The sequence below is a fragment of the Phalacrocorax carbo genome, chromosome 13, assembly GCF_963921805.1.
Source record: "Phalacrocorax carbo chromosome 13, bPhaCar2.1, whole genome shotgun sequence".
Classification (NCBI taxonomy): Eukaryota; Metazoa; Chordata; class Aves; order Suliformes; family Phalacrocoracidae; genus Phalacrocorax; species Phalacrocorax carbo.
Window position 1 is genome coordinate 18,210,599 of NC_087525.1, and position 20,091 is coordinate 18,230,689.

Consider the following 20,091-nt stretch of genomic DNA (forward strand, 5'->3'; position numbering starts at 1 on the left):
TACTTTGGAATGAATCACCTACTGCAGGCCTGTCTACCCAGAAAGAATTTGAAACAAAGAACTAGCTGAATTTTTAAAAAGGCAACAGATATTGCTTAATGTGTTGATGAGATAGGTGTGGCATGGCTGAGAGGGGGACTGTTGGGAAACTGTCTTTACCCCTCCCTGTTTACTAACCCAGGCTTTTGTTGTCTCAGCTGCCTGCAAGAGCTGCAGTTTCAGCAGAACTATATAGAAGCCTCTGATTCTCAAGTCTTATATCAGGGGACAAAATCAAGGGTATTTTAGCTTCTACACTCATGATTTTGTAATTGCTAGCGCTGCCCAAGCAATAACAGGATCCATCTGTCCTGTCACATGAAGGCTGTGTAACTGGATTGCTCTACAGTGTACACCTTGCTGTCCTGTGTGGCTCTTCACTCACGTTTGCAAAATACTGTCCCCCTTCCTGTTTAAAAAAAATCTGGTGAAATCCTAGTTTAGCGGTCGAAGTGTTCCAGGATAAGGAGTTTTTATTGCACCGAGAAAAGTAATTTTTAAATAGGAAATTAGAACACATCCTTAACCAGGTTTATTGGTACTGCACTATTGCTTCTGCCACAGCTGTGTCTGGTGTCAGACACCTGGCAAGCAAAGGTGTAGCAATCCTGGAAGGTCTGGACTTTGCCACCAATTCAGGCTATTAAGGAGGTAGATGAAAGGAGTATTTAATTTAAACAAAGCAACTTGCACAGGGTCTTACTGCTTGAAAGCGTCTCGATATTCCTGATTCCTAGAGCTGTTTAAATGCCTTGTTCCTTCCTTAAGAGCTAAATATGTTTAAAATTTTACTCTTTGGGGTTTGCCAGCAGAGTATCAGTTGCAAGGAAGAAAAAAATCCTAGAGCTATCCTGCAAAAAGAATTTCATATAGAGTAGTTTTATCAGAAAAAAAAAGGATTCTTTCTCTTCCCTCCCCACAGTTCCCCTCTTGGTAAAAGGAATTTCATTAACAAAAGCGGCACTATTACCTTTTCAGAAGGGATAAACAACTTAAGTTAACCAAGTTAAACAACTAGGGCAACACTGCCTGAAAGGAAAAGTCACAAGCTGGCTTTTTGCAAATCAGTCCTAAAGCAAATGAGCACTCATTCAAGATGCCTTTATGCATCACTTCTGCCACTACCAAGAATTTTGAGATTATTCATGGAGCAGGTGGTATCTGCACTGCTTTGGAAGCGCACAAAATAAATCCTACACAATCTCTCGTTGAATATAAAGCACAACCTCTGACTCAATAAAGTGGTCTAGTCTAGCAATATCTGCATTTCATGACCAAAGAAGGCAATGTTGAAGGAAATCGGCAAAGCCAGCCTTCTGGCAGAACAGATAGCTTAGTCACCATCCAGGGTTCAGTCCTGCAAGCTGCTAGATACTTCTCAGCTTCCTGCAACTTTTAACTCCCTCCATTTCTATGGGAATTGAAGATGTTTGAATTATTACTTTATTTTTAAATAAACTTGAACACTAAGAATATACAAGAAAGCTTGTAAAGTGAAAAGTTCAAAGAAAATGGTACAAAGCTACAAATGGAATAAATATGGAATTTTTTTCCAACATTTTGTTAGAGATCAGTATTTGCTCAGTATTTCAATTCTAAATAAAAATTAAAAAAAAAAACAAAAAACAACAGTGTTGGTGCAAGCAGTTTATTGCAATCCAGTAACAGTAATGTGCATTTCAGAGTCTATAAAGACCAACAAAATAGTTTAGAGAAAAGCCTACAACTCTGGCTCCATACACTTGCTCATTCTCCACTATCTTTAGGTAGATTTTGTGATACTTCCACACATGAACAAGCCAAGATAGAAGAATAAACAAAATAAACTCCGACATCAACAGTAGCATGTACTACATAAGTAAAAATTCAAGGCTGTGCATCCCCAAACACGCCTTACTTTGCTCCAGAAAGGCACAAGGAAAATATCTTTCCCTTGACCACCAGGCACCAAATGTGTGCAACAGTAATCTCAAGTAGAATTAAAGGGCTCCTCACCCTCCCTCCCAGAAAAATAACAAGTAGGTCAACCTTTTGATATATGTGCAAATACAGGAAAAGGTCTGTAATAAGTGGCCATTAGCAAACTAGTTCCTGCTTCATCCTGCTGCATTTTTGTCAACTCAAATTCTTTGTCATAACTGTTTAATTAATGCCCAGTGCTGCAGTTCCAAACTCCCAGCATACCTTAACTCCAAAAACAAAATCTAGTTAAGAAGCTCTCAACCAATAGAATGATACTTTGATTATACTAGCCCACACACCATATTTATGCATTATGTATAATGACCAATATTTTTCCATTTGGAAATACCGCTAATACACCAACTATTTTCTTAATGAAATCCTTTATTAATCTCCCTCACTAGCAAGAGAAGTAAGAATTTCTCAAGGCTGAATTGCCAACTTTTTGCAACAGTCACTTCCTTACCACAAAGATTTCCAAATTTGTCATGTAAAAGTGAAACAAAACTGTATTTGTATTTCTTTAAATACAGGAATGCTTAAATCCAAAAATAAAACTGAACTGAAAAATGCACATACAAAATTGAAGTTCTAGGCCTAAACCTGAAGAACACAAGCCATTCGAACTGAAGGAAGGCTGCTGGTGAAGTACTATGGAATTGACCAAATTCCTGATTTAATAAAGCTTTCTGGGCAAGCAGAAAGCTTGCTCCTGCATGACTGGACCCTTTATTTGCAGCTACAGAGACTAGTAACAAATTAACACAAAAGCATTCAGCAAGAATGTGCTCTAAAACCTTGGGCTAACTCTAATCAGACTCAAAGGCACTCTTAATGCAGTTCAGCTTGCAATTACCATACTCTTAGTGACAGCCAACTCTACACGAAGCTAGACAGAGCTATTAAGACCCTCTTTCAAACTCCCGTGTGTTTATACGTAAGTATGGTGTCACAGCTGGCACACAAATAAAAAGTTGCACAGCACACAGCACGAAATCCCACATACATGCTTTCTTTGGTTTTAGTACAAGGTAGAGGTGTGTAGGGTGTGGAAGAAAGCTTACCTTCTAAAGGTGAGAAAGGGTAAGAAACAGGAGAACAAAAACAAAGATGCATAAAGTAGTCATAATAAGGAAGTGATAGTGACAAAATAACTCAAAAGGCAAACTAAGGGTCAAGTGCTGAACAATATAGGCCAAAGTGATTTTAATGCCTAGATTACATCAGTGTTAGATTTTCTGCAAGATCTCATTTGTTAATAAGTCTGGCTTCAGGTCTCAATATTTTCTTTAAATATATTTACAGTTACTTGTTGATTATAGCACTAATCCTTTAAAAAAAAATCCCTTCAGCAATTTACTTCAAGGTACTCCAAAAAAATTGGCAGGGATTTCAGTTATGCAGTTACATTTATTTGTAAGCCCACAATAACACTTTTACGATTCTGTCTGCAGACCTGCGTTATGGTCTGCCAGACCTCGGTATCTTCAGCGGGTATCACTTAGGGGCACCACTTAACTCCAGGTAAGCGGCTGCACTCACTTGCGCAGCTTAACCGAGTTGCAAGGAACCGACAGTGCCCACGCACTGGCTTCGCAGACTTTGTACTTATCCAGAAAGGCTGTTCAATCTAACATGTCTTTCTTTGAGACATGGCAAACACTCGAAATTTACTTCCCCGAGTGGTCTAAAAATGGGGTTGGGGAAAAGGAGGAAGTGCTCAAGGAGGGATCCCCAAAAATTGACTAAAACTTCTCAACTTCAGGCCTTTTGCACAAGGCGTATGACAGCAGCCTATCTTTTCCAGTAATATCTAGGGAAAAAACCTCAGGTAATCTCACTTATGAATGGCTAGCTACAAGGCCAATTTAATGTGCTAAATGATAGCTTTTTACCTAACTTTCCTCTGTCAAATATGATTATGTAGCCACTGAGCCACCTTCAGATGCCACACTCCTAAACTTAGCGTATTAAGAGAAGGCTAATTTTGAAAGATACATTAACACAACCATCTCTGAAGACTTCTCTGACCTTGGAGAGATTATACAATGTGATTACAAAGAATTACAAAAGCGATGCGCAAATACGTATTTCAACAGTCTCAAAAACACACGCTTATAAAGTATACAACAGTAGATAAAAGTTAGACTTCTATATACAAACATAGGTGTGAAACATACCTTGCTCGCCCAGGCATCTTCATCCCAGGAAGTCAGTTGTAATACACGGATTATTTCATTTATCTCAGCGCTCATTTTCTCTACTGTGAAATTGCGATTTTTCAATGCCTCTTCTATTCCCTGGCTTTTAGAATTTTTTGTGGTTACGAAAATCTTCATAGCTGTGAAAATACCACAGATTAGAAAAAGGTACATGTGAGATATGGTCAATGTTCAAGGTGACCTCCTGTTGCATTAATACAGAGGTAGCGCCTTTTATTTTGCATGGACCATTTTAGAGATTGTAGGTTTAATACAAGAAGCACAGTTATTTGCAGTCACTAGCGAAGCAATGTCAAGGATGTTATAAACATAAGACATTGGAACTCCAGCTCAAAACAGACAGCAGAGTGATATTAAAACTTAAAGGCAAAAATACCTGAAATAAGTACTGGCAATAGCTCCTTCACAGTATTCATGGAGTTTACCAGCATAACCCTATGTTCCTGATGAGTTAATTCCTGTTGTCTCTCATCAATCATTTTGGCCATCTTTGTCATTCCTAAAGATTAAAGTAATTGAACACAGTCTTAAATAAAGAAATGTAATATTAAGTCTAATTTGCAACAGTTGAGCTTTCTGAACAGGAACAAATGTAATGAGTTATGACAGCTATATTGAAGCTTAAAACTTAATTTTTATATTAGCAGCTGTTACTTAAAACACATTCCAGATGCTTCAGAGAAGCTACTGATTCAAAACCTAACCACTATGGCAAAGTAGATTAGGATCCTCAAAATTCTTGTTTTAAAATCCCAGAAATAAAATAGGAAAATACTTGAAATTACTACTTTAGGACATGAAGTCACCTCAGACTCTGGAAGCTAATTTACAGGTGTATTTTTCCTTTTCTGTTCAGTCTTGATCAAAGCCTTAATTGTGAATGGCAGAAAAAGGAAACATCAGGGTTGGTTTGTTTGTTTGCCTTGAGGTTCTACCAGAGTTCAAGAATTTTATCTATTTATATTTCAGTTCTGCTAGAAATATTGCAGTGCTCTAGAAGGGTGGAAGGAATTAAATTTATTCTAGAGCAAATCTATTTTCAACAGCTAAACACGTGAGCTGTGCCACGCAGCACAGGCTGAGATTTTAGACACAGCTCCATAAAACTAAGCTGATTTAAACTGATGCTGTTGTGGTCCCAACTCCCTCTTTCTCCTACAGGGGGCAAAACTGGAATAAAGCTGTACACTCTTTGGCTGATTTACTTTTCTGCTGGTTAGCATCTTAGGCATCTTAATATAACAAAGAGGTTAAGAGCTTTAATTACAACACTAAAAAGCAGTAGAATCCCCACACTGACATCACAGAGGGATAAGTTGTCCTTTCAAATGACAAAAGCCTAAACAGGTAATCGTGCTCTCCTTTACTTCCAACACAAAACCTATAAACACTGTTGATTTTAAGTGTACATGCTCATATTCCTGTTATTTATATAGCGCTCAGATGAAGTTCAGATGCTCATTGATATAGCTGAAGGGAACAAGGACTACAGAGCATAAAAAGTTTTGTGAGCATGGGCTGTAAGTGTTGAGCAGCATTTAGGACAGGCAAATCAGTGCTTCTACAGCGTGCCAGATGCACAACACTAGCTATTCAGTTTAGAGAAGATTATTTGCAATAAGGGTGCAAACCTACATCTCACTTCTAGGAAGTGCAGACACTCACCCAACACCTACCACCTCTGTCATACACATGGAACAGCAAATTATGTCTGTGAGGTTCAATGAAAAGTCCCAAATGCTTGTGACTGAGCCAGAGTAAACTGAAGTTTGGGGAAACTTCCATTTTAAAGACATGGAAGACGATGGCCACAGAGAAACTGAAACTCATACCAAGTAAAAGAACAAGTTTCACAGAAAGATGAGATTGCCCTTTTTGCTTCATCTTTTCCTATTCAAAATGAGGCAAAATTTATTCAGCTGATGGTAACTTATCACAGGACATAAAAGAAAAAGTTTAGAGAACACTATACCTTCATATGGAGCTTAAAGTTTTTCACATCTAGAAACAGCGTAAAGTATGCATATTAAATAAAAACAGGATAATCTACAAACATGCTCTGTGATGAGAGCTGCTAGTAATTTCATTTTTGAGCTAGTTATTCTTACACTACATATGTATCCTTATTTTTATGTATAAAAAGTACTAACTAGATTTGTGCTCTGTTTATGTAAGCATTCTTTAGTTCAGTGTAACTTTAATTTCAATATCTTCCTACATTACCACCACAACATCTAGATCTTATAGAACGCTTGTTAAATACCTGAACTACTTTATGCCTGCTGAAGCTAAAGCGTTTGGAGTAGCTGATGACAGAGATTAACAGTAGGTTTCCTCTATAGCAACCCAGTGCCTCACGTAACAATCCCTTACTTCCACCAGTGAAAGTGTGAGTTAACACAGTTAAGTAACAAGTAGTAAAGGAGCATCAAATAATGAACAAGAAGAATTTTTTAACAGCTATGCTTTTTTATTATATTGCAAGACAGCTATTTCTGCAACCTCATTAGGATGGTAATGTATGATATGTAGCTTATACTGCTCCAAGAAATTTCTACTAGGCCTAATCATCTCAGTACAAACATTTTTTCAGCTTAATGGACTTCATAGCTGTCAATGCTTAATTACCAGCTTCTTCAATTTTTTTTTGTTTTACTTTCACTAGAGCATGCTTACTTCCCTCATATAATATAGCACAGAAAGAGTACAGTACATATCATTTGTGTAGTACATGTCATTTACCAACATCTTGACTCTCCTGCATTCCTAAGAGAGAATGTGAATCAGAAAAAGTCATCGCTTGCCCTCAAGTTTAAAACTCTTTCCAACACACACTTTCAAAGCAACTTATTTATCATTGTCCAAACACTCAAAACTTGGGTGAGGAAGGTGCTGGAGGGAATAAAGGTAGTGGAAAAGACTGTACTTAGTATGTTTATGATAGGCTGCAGCAAATCAAACCTGGCCCTAGATTCTTTGTGTATGTCACCAAATCCTCCATAGTCTCTACTACTTCCGCCACAGTCAGATATTCCAATATTCCTTTGCAGACACGGATGATTTTACGGACCTAAAAAAGGAATATTCCATCATTTATTAGATGAAGCCATGTTACACTTGAATTACAAATGCAAACCTAACATTAGAACAGATTAGGTATAGCATTTGCTAACATGACATATGGGCAATCACAAACGTCTGGGATACAGATTAAATTACCTACAGTGCCATTACTCGAGTGCTGTACTGACAAAGACAATATTTAATCAGCATTCCTCTACTCAGAAATGCAAAATCCTACTTCCAGTGTTTTCACTTTGTATGATAAATGAGGGATAGCATTGAGAAAATAGGTTATAAAGAAGTGCATTTAAATATGCTGCCATGCTTGAAGTTTTTCATTACAGTTTCATCAATAAAAAGATATTTAACTTAAATCACAAAGCAAAACTACATAGAAAGCAGACTCCAAGCTTTCAGAGGAAGTATCATTCACCATACAGGTTACATATGGATAAAGCATTATCCAGCATTCCAGTGGGAAAGGTACATCCAACATCTTAAGCCTTCCAGAAAAATCTGTGAAGCCTGTACTTTATTTACCTCTCAACATCTGCCTCAGCTTAACTTTTTCAGTTCAGGCTTGATTCTAAAATAGAGTTCTATGACAGTTAATCTTCTAACCTCCCGAACCACATTATTACTGACAACGCCACATACAGTTCTTATTGAAAGATAAGTTAATTAACATTTGTGTCAACCGCATGCAGCCCTCAGTCCCTAGAACAGATCACAGCATCATCTAAAACTTAATTCAGTTTTGTCCCGATGTTAGTTTATCTTGAAACATAGTAGGATAGAGACATGCCCAGTTTTGTATTTGTGAACATCCATTCCAGACTAGTATTTTCCTTTCGGTTCACATGCAGTTGTCAGAGACTAGTTCAACGAAGCATTAACTCCACAGAGGTCAACTCATTTCTTAACATTGGAAGGAGGCAGATTAAAAGCTATTAAATTCCTTACAATTCTGTCCTATAACACTTCATAGTGTCTATTAAAAACCACTTAAAATAATGTGTGATCACAAGGGCCACAGAGAAATCCCATAGCGTTCTACTCATTTCAGAGGAACGTGCCAGCAGTACCATGAGCTGATTAAACGAGAGGCAAGGATGCCATGTTAGACAACGCAGAACAGCATGAAGAGTAACGATTTCATAGATTAACAGATTGCTGCACAGGTAAAATTTAGAATTAACATCAGCATTTGTAACAGTGTGAGCTTCGTTTCCTCACAGTAGCATGATATTTGCTATTTCGAAATGAACAAGAGCCCATATTCCCAGAAAGAGGGAAGTAAGAGTAAGAAAGATTTGTAACAAAGACAACTTCTCATATATGACATTCAAAACCTCCTTTTTAAGTTTCCTTGCAACTCTGGCCTTTTTGTGCATCTGAGGGTGGACAAACAGCATCTCTGAGCCACTTCTTGGCTTGCGCAGCAGCCAAACTGCAGCGACTGTTACGTCTACCAGAACACATCATCTGGCTAACCAGCCAGACAGTCCCAACCTGCATTACCTCCCATGCCCCAAGGCCGATTAAATTGCCACAGCTAATGAGTTATCCAGACATGCTAGGACTAGGGCTAGCCTAGGGCTTTTCAGTGAAGGGATACAGAGAATATAAGGATTGGTAATGGGTATGGTGAAGGGCAAACAGAGAAGCGTCAGCAAGATGCAAAACAGGGTTGATGGGATCTCCGCTTTTTGAGGGATAGTAACAGGAAACGCCTAAGCATTATGTCACACAAAGATGCTCTGAGAACAGAGCAACAAGCCTAAGCTCCTTCTGACAGAAAGGAATGCAAAATATGCCTCCAGTCAAGCTGAAACAATCAAACCCACATTCACTTACTCAATAGTTTATATTAGCCAGTTCAGTTAGGTGGATATTTGAATTAATAATACTATTGTGCAGATACCTATGTCAGTCATGTTGGGATTCCTACCTCCGCTTCGTCAAATGTCAGCAGTAAGTCTGACGTTCCAGAAAGGATGCCTCTTGATCCATCAATTAGATAGTCACGAGCTGGTACCGAGTACGGATCTGCTTGCAGCATCTGGGCTGCCCGAACAAGTTTGGTGCAGGCGTTCTCCACTCTGTGGAAAGTCGTCAGACAAAACCTGCTGGTTAGTTTATGTCTGTATGACAGACTTGAGAAAATACTGGACTTGTTTTTAAACTTCACTACTTAAAGCACTGCAAACAAATCGGTCATTCTACACCTTTATAGTTTAAAAAGCAAGAGCATTTATTGTATTGATTGACACAGTTTTTCAGAAGTCATGCAATCTTCCAACACAGCGAATGTTTGAAGTATCCCGTGTACAGTAGGCAATACAGCGTTATTAAGGAGAGGTCCCAACACAGCAAAACACCTTTCATTCTTATTGACAAGGGCAGGGGACAAAATTACTCTTCTGGACTTTGCAATCAAAGTAATTGCTAACCTTTCTCAGCCTTGTATTTGCATTGTCATTCAAGAAGCAATCGCTATTAATAAATATTAAATTATGGCTACACATTAAGATGACAGAATAGAGCATTAAGAAAACCAAGACACCGTGCCCTGCTCATTGAAGCTACAGTCCAGTTCCTCGGTCTGTTAACACTCATGACACAAGTAGCATTTTAAATAGCCACAAGATTTAGTGATAAGGTATGAATTTCAAACGCAGACTGCAATACCACACTTAAAAACAGAACTGAGGTTTTGCAAGATAATAATAATAAGCAAACGAGCTCTGAAATTAAATTCCATCGAGCCATTTAAGACAACGATTTTTAAACATCAAGAACTGGAACACTGGAAAGCTTTCAGTTTTATTCTTTTGTTGTAATTAGTTCATTACAGCTTAGAAGCATACAGAATTCAGACTTCCATGTTAGCTATGCTACTCACAGCTGCAGTTATTGACTACACTGGCTGTGACTTGCCTCCGTTCTCTCCCATTTCTTGGACAGACATGTAAGTGCAGTCTGATACATAGGCTCTATGCACGAGTGCCATGTGCTCATTCAAGTTAAACAAGGTTCCAACAAGCATTAAACCCTTTTATTACAGCAATACTGTCCCTTATTGCAATTTTTTCATGTTTGTCATATAGCCCATTTTCTACTGACTACTTGAACACACTCTTTTATCATACTTTCAGCTAAGTACTATTGGCAAGTTACACAGTTACAGAATTTGCTCCCCTGCATTTTTTGTTAAACAAATGGCAGACCTTAACTGCTACATCTACACTTAACTATTCTAGAAATAAGACACTCTTTATACAACACATACTTTTTTTCAGGAAGTAAAGTTTTCAGCTAATGGCTCCCTGGAGAAGATTGCATTGGGCCAGCTGACCTTATCATAGCCTGCTCTTCAGCGAGACATCTGCTCAGCACATCAGATGGTGGTAACTCGTAACTGAGTAAGAAAATACAGGAGGGCTTCAAGGCAGAAAGTGGGAATGGTCTGCTCATTACTATGCAATGTACTTAGCTGTATTATCAAAGTCAACTGACTTCACTAAATTAGATTTCCGTGCTTGCTTCTCAAATTTATTCTTTTAAACTCTGCCAAGAAAGGGATTAAACAAGTCACCTATTCAGCCAGCTGAGAGCTACAGGCTGAGAAATACTTCATTTCCTACAGTTCGATTTCATGGTCATCTGTTTAATATTAACGATTATCTCAAGGCTGGCTTTTTAATTTGTAAAAGGAAGGAATTAACATGAACGTGTATTACCCAGAAGTTACCATAATGAACAAAATTAAAGTTTCTAAAGACTCAACATTTTTTGTTTGGTTTTGGGGGTTTGGTTTTTTTTTGGTGTGGGGGTTTTTGTTTGTTGGTTTGGGGTTTTTTTTGCAGTTTAGGGTTGAACCTCCAAAGGGTAAACTTGCATTTTACTCATACAATGTCTATTTCATATAAACTTCCCAAAGCATTTGAAAGACTTCAGGACTGTGCACTATGTACAAAAAAGCAGAGTGGTGTTAAAAACCAGGCACGCTCCATCCCCCGCAAAGCATACATGCTAGGAAACAAAAGTAATACAATTACTTTAATTAAAAAAAACCACACTAAAAATATTCACTGAAATGAACCACTTGTTATATCACAAGCATCGAACACATTAAAGAGTTTTTAATAGAAGTTCATTGCTATGGTGGATTTTCTAATCCCTGTATTACATCGCAACCTAAAAAAACCCAGCTTTATCAAAAACGTATATTTATTTCTGAAGCACGATAACAATAAAGCTATGTTAACACCAGCCAAATCCTTTGTGCAGAAGACACAGCTCACGACATTTCCAACCATACTACTTTTGGTAGTCAGGCAGCTTCATTCCTGATAGTGCCTTTATGAGGTGTGAGGGGAAAAAAAAGTGTAGCTTATGCTAAACTCCCATTTTAGGTTTTAGGATTGAACTCTGCTTTTCCCAGAGATGCCTGCCCAAAAATGCCAGCCAATGCCTTTGATGCTTGAAAATTGCTTGCTTCAATTTCTAACCACTTAAGTTGTAGTGAGTTTACTTGCAGTTCTAGAAATACTTATCAGGCCTGCGTGGCAAGGTTTCGGTAGTGGAGGGGCAGCGGCTTCTGTGGGAGGCTGCCAACAGCGTCCCATAGGGTCCGACAGAGCCAGCGCCCGCCGGCGCCAGGAGAGACCCGCCGCTGGCCAAGGCAGCAATGGTGGCAGCGCCTCTGGGGTAACGTATTTAATGAGGGGGAAAAACCCTGTGCAATTGCAGCTGGAGAGAGGAGCGAGAATATGTAAGTGAAACAGCCCTGCAGACACCAAGGTCAGTACAGAAGGAGGGGAGGAGGTGCTCCAGGCGCTGGAGCAGATTCCCCGGCAGCCCACGGAGAAGACCATGGTGCGGCAGGCTGTCCCCCCTACAGCCCACAGAGAAGACCATGCCAGAGCAGGTGGATGCCCGAAGGAGGCTGTGACCCTGTGGGAAACTCGAGCTGGAGCAGGCTCCTGGCAGGAGCTGTGGAGAGAGGAGCCCACGCTGGGGCAGGTTTGCTGGCAGGACCGGTGACCCCACGGGGGACCCACCCTGGAGCAGCCCGTTCCTGAAGGGCTGCACCCCAGGGAAGGGACCCACACTGGAGCAGCTCATGGAGGACTGTCTACCTGGGGGGACCCCACACTGAAGCACGGAAAGAGCGTGAGGAGTCCTCCTCCTGCAGAGGAAGGAGTGGCAGAGGCTGCGTGTGATGGACTGACTGCAACCCCCATTCCCTGTCCCCCTGCGCCGCTGTGGGGGAAGAGGTAGAGAATTTGGGAGTAAAGTTAGGCCCGGGAATAAGGGAGGGGTGCAGGAAAGGTGTTTTAAGGTTTAGTTTTATTTCTTGTTAGCCTACTCCAATTTGATTGGCAATAAATTAAGCTAATTTCCTCAAGTCAAGCCTGTTTTGCCCATGACAGTCATTGGTGAGTGATCTCTCCCTGCCCTTGTTTCAACTCATGAGCTTTTCATTTTTTCTCTCCTTTGACCCTGTCCAGTTGAGGAGGAGGAAGAGTGATAGAGCAGCTTGGTGGCACCTGGCATCCAGCCAAGGTCAACCCACCACAAAATATAAATTAAAAAGCAAATATTTTACATTCATTTGTTAATACAGTTAACAGCAATGCAGCTCCAGCCTGGCTGCCAAAATAATGTTAATATGAGTAGTATTCTGCTTAATTTGTTAAATGAGTTTGCATATGCAAGTTAACACAGACAAATTTTTATTCTCAGTGTAAACAAATCAGGTGTTATCCTATTCTTTGCCTATAGATTACAGCTTTCTCATTCTTTACAAGAGAAGTACAACAAGTAATATGAACACATTGCAAAACATCTGATGTAAATTATATGCATTACTTATACTTACTCCCTGGGGATTAAAACAATTAAGATAAAGAACACAGCATTTTTTAACTGTAGGTCAATAGTTCCAATGTGGTTTATGTCAGTAGCAAGAAGAGAGATGCATGGTAGCTTCTCAGCAGCCAAATTACTTTGCTGCACAATCACACTGCTACTGGAAAACTTTACAGATTACCATCACATATATTTGTTATGAATCCTCAGTGCCAGTCTCAGGCAAGCCAAAACCCAAGTCTTAGAAAAGAATAAACAGATCTTCTCCCTCATTCTCCAGGAGCAGTTCCCTCAAGACTGGTGGTCATTTTGAATGGAGAAAATAAGGGCAGGGAATGCAGTGCTTGCACATGCACACTGCTCCTTACCCCATCATCCATGGGCCAGTGCAAGCTCTGCTGGAGCACCCCCTTAAAGAGGGATGCCAATTCCTGCACTAACACTTTAGAAACAAAAACCCCTCCTCTCAGGAAAGAGGAAAAAAAAAAAAACAACTTTCATCTGTTTCACCTCCTCCATCCAAATCCTGCCCTTTAATGCAGGAACAGGTAAGACTCCCCTGACAGCTCACCTGTGACCATCACTTGTCCCTACAACACAGATATCAGTGACAATACACTCCAGTGTTAACAAGAAACTGTTAACAGGTACTTGCTCATTTTTATATAAACTCCAGATTAACAAGAAAACAACAAATGCAATAGATTATCACTCATAAAGGCCATTGAACACTCCTAACTCACGTTACTGCATCTAGGATAGTATGTACTATGTGAAGTAGGTTTCATTACTGTGACAGATAGCTTTGTTTCCCATTTTTCAGTGTATCACAATGCAAGCAGTCGTAAATCACCACAGAAAAAGTTCTTGCACCCAGGTAAGTGTTGATCAAAGACTGGTTGCAATACAGCAATTAAGAAAAATCTCTTTTCCTTAATCCCTTACTTGTCTAGGTGAACAAGAAGCTGGAAATTAACTGAAAACTCTACACTTCACAGAAAACTAGCACAATCAAGATTACACATTTGTATACAATTCACAAGAAGCAAAAAAAGTTTTGGTCTCATTTCAACACATAAACACTCCCCTCAAAAAAAAAAAAATCAAATGCTCTACACCCAAACAAGATCACACACCAGGAACACGGCATAATAAATACTGCAGTGGGTTGCATCAAAGGCCCATTTAGCTCAGTATCCTGTCTCCAAAAGTAGCCGCAAGTAGATGCCTAAGGAAGGTTAAGAACAGGATAAGCATTTATCATACTTCCTCTGCGTGCTCTCCCATCCTCCAACTATTTTCAGTTCTTGGGATTTCCTGCAGTTCGCCTATTCGATATCCCACAACGGATTCCTCTAAGTACTTGTCTATTAACCTCCAAACCTATACAAAGAATTTTAATGCTACGCAACTTGCTATACAAAGCAGCTCTCCCTACTGTTGGTTTATAAACTACTAGTTTAAAGCAATGACCCCATTAAGCTCTTGCACAAAAAGAGAAGTGCAAGTTTCCATCTTTTCCATGTAACTCATGCTCCCTTCGCCCTTTGTCAGAGACCCCATCTCCCCTCTGTCACCTTTCCCAGCCTGAAGAGTTCCAGTCTACCTAGCTTTGCCTTATATAGAAAACTTCCACACCTTTGACTGCTCTCAAAGTCATTCTATTAGTTTTTTTCCAGTTCTACTACAGCCTTTCTAAAATTTAGGGACCACAAGTGCATGCAGAGCCTTCAAGGTGTGGGCAGAAAACAGACAGCAACATTTTGGTCTCCCGTCCTTTGCTGATAAACCTAACATTCAGTTTACTTTTTGACCACTACTGAGTATATAATGAAAGATGTTACCAATGTACCACAGCTCCAAGGCCTTGCTCACTACTCGTAATGGTCAGGTCAATCATTCCATCTGAAACTAAACCTGCTACTCTCCCATGTCTGCATAATTTCAGATCTTTCAGAATAATTTCATCCACACTTAGTATCAAGCCACTCAGTTTAATAAGGTCCTGCAGTAATTTTCCAGTCATCCATTAATCTCACTACCCTGTAAGACTTTGGGTCATCAGCAAGTACTTTTGACTCACAGCTCACCCTGGTTTCTGGGGCATTCATGAGCATGGTGAAAAGCACAGTCCCAGCCAAGATCTCTAAAGCCCTACTGATAACCCTGGCAATGGTGGGAGGTAAGCCAGGTAAATTTCCTTTCACATTCAATTTCCTTTTTTCCATACAAGAACTTTTCTTATTACCCCGTGGCTATTTCATTTTCTTAAAAGCCTTCAGAACTTGCCAGAAGGTTTAGAAATTGGTGTATACTGTATCACCTGGATTACCCCCATCCCCATTTGTGATATTTCTAAGAACACCAACAGATTTATAAAGCAGCATTTCCTTCCACAGAAACACTGTCATTCACCCAAAGCAGATCATTTGTATTTGGGACCTGTTAATTCTCTTCTCTAGCATAGTCATTTGCTCCTAAGGTATGGCAGACCTATAGACCTCCTGTTCCCCAGATCCCCTAGAAAGTTTCTCAGGCAGTAGCATCACCTTGACTGACATACCAGGTGGTCCCAAGTGAGACACCATACTTCACTAATACTTCAGCCTTTCACTCTTGAACTCTTATACTAATAGCGCCTGGTCCTATGCTTTTTTTTTTATCATTCATTTTGTCAACCTACAAGGCAACAAACTAAATCCTTTTTCACTGCCTAAGTGAAGTTTTCTCCTTAGACAGCACCTCTCATCCATTTTAGTATTTTCTTAGTTGCCTCAATGCTTTCTTTTTTTTGACTATCTGCCCATTTTATGTTTTGGAACACAGTAAACCATTTGGTCATTCTGTACACATCGGACAACACTAACAGAGCAGCCACTACACTCAGTAGGTTGGAGGGCAAAGTCACTTCGGTGAAAGTTTGTCCGTCGGCAATAAGATGCTTGGCAATTCCTCAGGAAGTGATACACAGTTTTCAAGGCTTAAGGCAGCAGCAGGAGAAGGTCAGTTGTCCTTGACACTGAGCTGTAGAATTAAGAGTGTCAGACACTGCTCTTCAAATGCCTTAGATTTCCAGGCAGTTACGTCACACGCCAGCTGCCTATACTGGCAAATTCACATTTTTCCACCAACCAAATTAATAGAAAAGATTGGGAGCACCCTATTATCTCTGACACTGTTAGCTATGTGCTGTTGTAGCTTTGTCTAAGTACCACTGTTACTCTGATTTTTTTATTATTGTTTTTAAAGGAAGAAATACCCTAGATATGTACCTGTATATACAGAATGTAACAGGAAAAGCCACTGCTGGCAGAAAGGTCATTCCTGATGAATGCAAACCTCAAGACCCCAGAGAACTATTCAAACATAACAGTGTCTTAATTTGTACAGCAGAAATGAGTAACAATGATCTATCATTGGAACAGGTTTCCTGTACCTACAGTAGAAGATTCACAATAAAATGAGTTTACTTGATAAATGCTGGTGGCATGTCCCTTTTCAAGATCTGGTCTTCCGTTGTCTGCACAGTCTCTTTCCCAACCTGCAGGAGAAATAATTCATACTTGAGATTCAGAATTTCAATGAAAATCCTAGATGAAAACAAATAGCAAAATAGCAACAAAAAATTGATTTGTACTAATGGCAATTCCTTTCACTGGGGTTTGGTGTTGCTGTGTCTGGCTTTGAGAACATTAAAGCATTAGACTAGCCACAGTATATAGAAATCGTACATTGTTTCCTGCCAACATCTCTACTAAATTAACTGGGATGGGGGAGACTGGACACTTTTCCCTCTTCCTGCTCTCCATAGAAACAATACTATTTTCTTGCTACACTTAGTTATAAAAACTTAATCACTGTGAACTCTGTAGGTTTCCCTCCCTCCTAATCCCAAGGCAAAAATCAAGTTCCAAATTAAAAAAAGTTATCCCCATTTTACTACTCAAAGTAGTCTATTAGGAAAATGTAGTTAATTACCAAGACTACACCCCACATCCACATTCATACCCTTCTTTAGGCAAAAACAATTATATAGAGGCTAATAAAGAAAGAGATAGAGTAAGATCTGGAGTTTTCTATACACTAGCTCTTATGTTACACAATAGAAGTCTTTATAATTAGTAGCTGGCTCTCTGGACTGTGAGATCACCAACTTGACAAAATATTTCCAGCTCCTTTGTTCACTGTATTTTCCAGCTGAATAAGCTATTCAGAAAGGCATCACAAAGCAGGAGGTCTTTAACCCAGACACTAGTGTGTGTTAAGAGCTTCCAGGCCTGCTCAAGCTAGACAAGATAGCCCTGGAAATCCCTGATCAGCTGGTGTTGGAAGATTTGCTGGTTCTTTGACAGAAGATGTAGTGTGCCAGTATGCACAGCACTTGCCAATTCTAATACTGTACAGCCTTCCAGAAGCACCATTTCCTTGGAAATTTATGCCACTTGCCAAAAACTGTGTCTCCCTATTCTGGTCCTTTTCAGAGCATCTTTGCAGAAGTACATTGGCCCTTATGTTTTATTTGGTTCAAATACAGAGTTAGCCTAGCCTACTTTTTTTTTTTTTAATTTATTAGTACTACACTCACAAGTAGCCACAGAGAGATTTGTAAGTAATGAAGGGAAGAGCAGAGGAGGTTAAAGGTCTTCTCTCTTATGGCCACTGTAGGCTCACTAACAGCCACGGTCCCTCCAAGTGCACAGCACTGCAGTATTGCTTTGACTCACGGCAATTCCTCAGGAACATGATTGTAAATTTATCTCATGCCCATTTCTTGGGGCAGGGTTACACAACCCACCAGAGAGTAGGCCTGCTTCGTTCTAATCATTCCCAGTGCACTCATGGAACACTTTTTCATATTTCTCACATTTGTACGCACAGATGCACAACAACGAAGACAGGAAAGGCAATTTCCATAAACTTTGGATTACACATGGCTCAAAGAGAAGGCTGTCACCAGGTAAAAATGAAGAATAATAATTTCCAGAGAACCACTGGGAGGAAATCCCATTGCATTCAAGATTTGTCTCTTGCAGCTGTACCAATCTGCATATAGTTCAGTTTATTTTAAAACTATATCTGAGGATATATAATTTTTAAAGAACACATGAAAAACAAAGCTTACAGGAGGTGGCAGCTCCAATCTGAAGGTCATTCTAACAGTCATCGTTGCTGTTTATATTGAACAGTTGGTCAGGAACAACCAAGAAACAATTTCTGCTTAAGTTACAACACATGTGATGCTTCAGTTCCTTCTAGTTTTATTAGACCATACAACAAGCATTTCATCATTCAGTCTGGAAAGCATAAGTCCCTTCTGTAGGAGGATGTATGCAAGTTTGCTACTCAAAGCATTATGAACTAACTGTAGATATATACTTGTTACATATGCATCTCATGTATTTATACATGCACACATCTAGATGGGCAGTCTTTGCTACGCCTAGCCTCTAAAGGAAAGTAACATAGGATATGAGTCAATTCCCATTTTCATTTTTCTGTGGGGAGTTTTATCCTCAAAACTTTCCTGAAACAGCCACAGTCCTTGTCCTAAACTCCAAGAGCAGATCATTACTCTTCCAAGTCCATCACAAAGCAGAAATACTCATTCCTCCGACATCCTCAGCATTATACAGCACACAGATAGGACAAAAGATTTCAGGCAGTTCCCATAAGGTCCCCCACCTTTCTACAAAAAATGACTTTTTACCCTATTTTAAGCACCAATACAGCACATACTCACTGAATCTGTTTAAACATAAAACCTTGTGGCTCAAGGGAAAGTATTTCATATTTACAGAGCTATTAACTAACCTTTCCAGAAATTGCTCTTTGCATCTGTAGCCAAGGTACAGAGGTGGAATGTAAAGAACAAGTGTACTCCATATACCATTTAACAGGCAAAGTCTCAAAACATGAAGTCACATTGATGACTAAAACAAGCCCAAAACAGTCGTGTGGGTTTTGCTTTTTAGCTTTGTTGTTAGGGGTTGGGTTTTGGGTTTTGTTATTTTGGTTTTTGTGGGTTTTCTTCTGGGGTGGTGTGTGTTTGTCTGTGTTTGTTTTGCTTTGTTTTAATAAGATTTGGTTTCTTCAGACTGAATTTTACAGGGGCTAAGCAATTTTCACAGCAGCAGAGAGGAAGGGAAACTCTCAAGCAAAACTTAAGACTGTTTCATAGTTACAATTTCCACCCATCCATATTCATTTCCATACTCTTCACAAGATTAGAAGAGAATCAGTTGAATTGTCAAAAAGAATGAGCTACTTCCCTGCTTACTCTCTGCTACTAAACAGCGGCCAAGAGGCTGACAAGTCTAAAAGTTTAAAGGACAGGGGACATGCACAAGTCGGAGGGCGTACATGGCCGCTGAAAAGCCTTCTAGGTACGCAGCTGGAAGAGCCAGGAGGAGATTGCCAATTCTGCTGCTTTTGGCTTTTAACCTTGCTTGTAGGTCTCATGCACTCTTATCTGCCACTGATGAGTACAAGATCAGTATGTTTTAAGCTTCCTGCTGGGGAACATTTTTGCCATGGAAAAACAAGAGAACAGCCTTCTGATCAGGCTGAGATTTTTCCTTATAACTAGTTTTTTGTCATATCTACTTTACTGCAGGAAGACAAGACATGAATAGCCCAGAAGGCCCCCTTCCCATCTTCTTAGCCTGCTGGATACAGCAAAGAACAGCTGTTCAGTGAGAAGGGAAAATTGTTTAAACAAACTCTTGAAGAATTACAGAAGCTGAAACTAAGACACCACGAACACCCAGTATTTTCTAGTTCTCTTAACTTTGGTAAGTTTGAAAGTACAAACTGTATGTATCATATAGACTAAAATGGACAAATATTTTAGATGAGAGTCCAAAGTTTATTGTTTGGGGGTGGTTTGGGTTTTGTTGTTGGTAGTTTCTTTTTAAACAAAGATTCTTCT

General features: G+C 39.5%; 1 protein-coding gene across 2 annotated transcripts in view; it reads right to left on the minus strand.

The window, feature by feature from the left end:
- VCL (vinculin) overlaps positions 1-20,091 on the minus strand; it is a 61,658-nt gene that overhangs the window by 25,542 nt on the left and 16,025 nt on the right. For both annotated transcript variants that reach the window (XM_064464955.1, XM_064464956.1), the window contains exons 2-6: positions 16,634-16,704; positions 9,238-9,388; positions 7,185-7,293; positions 4,600-4,722; positions 4,182-4,342 (exon numbers count right to left, since the gene is read on the minus strand). In XM_064464955.1, the coding sequence (XP_064321025.1) occupies positions 4,182-4,342; positions 4,600-4,722; positions 7,185-7,293; positions 9,238-9,388; positions 16,634-16,704 (615 nt within the window). The remainder of the gene's footprint in view (positions 1-4,181; positions 4,343-4,599; positions 4,723-7,184; positions 7,294-9,237; positions 9,389-16,633; positions 16,705-20,091) is intronic.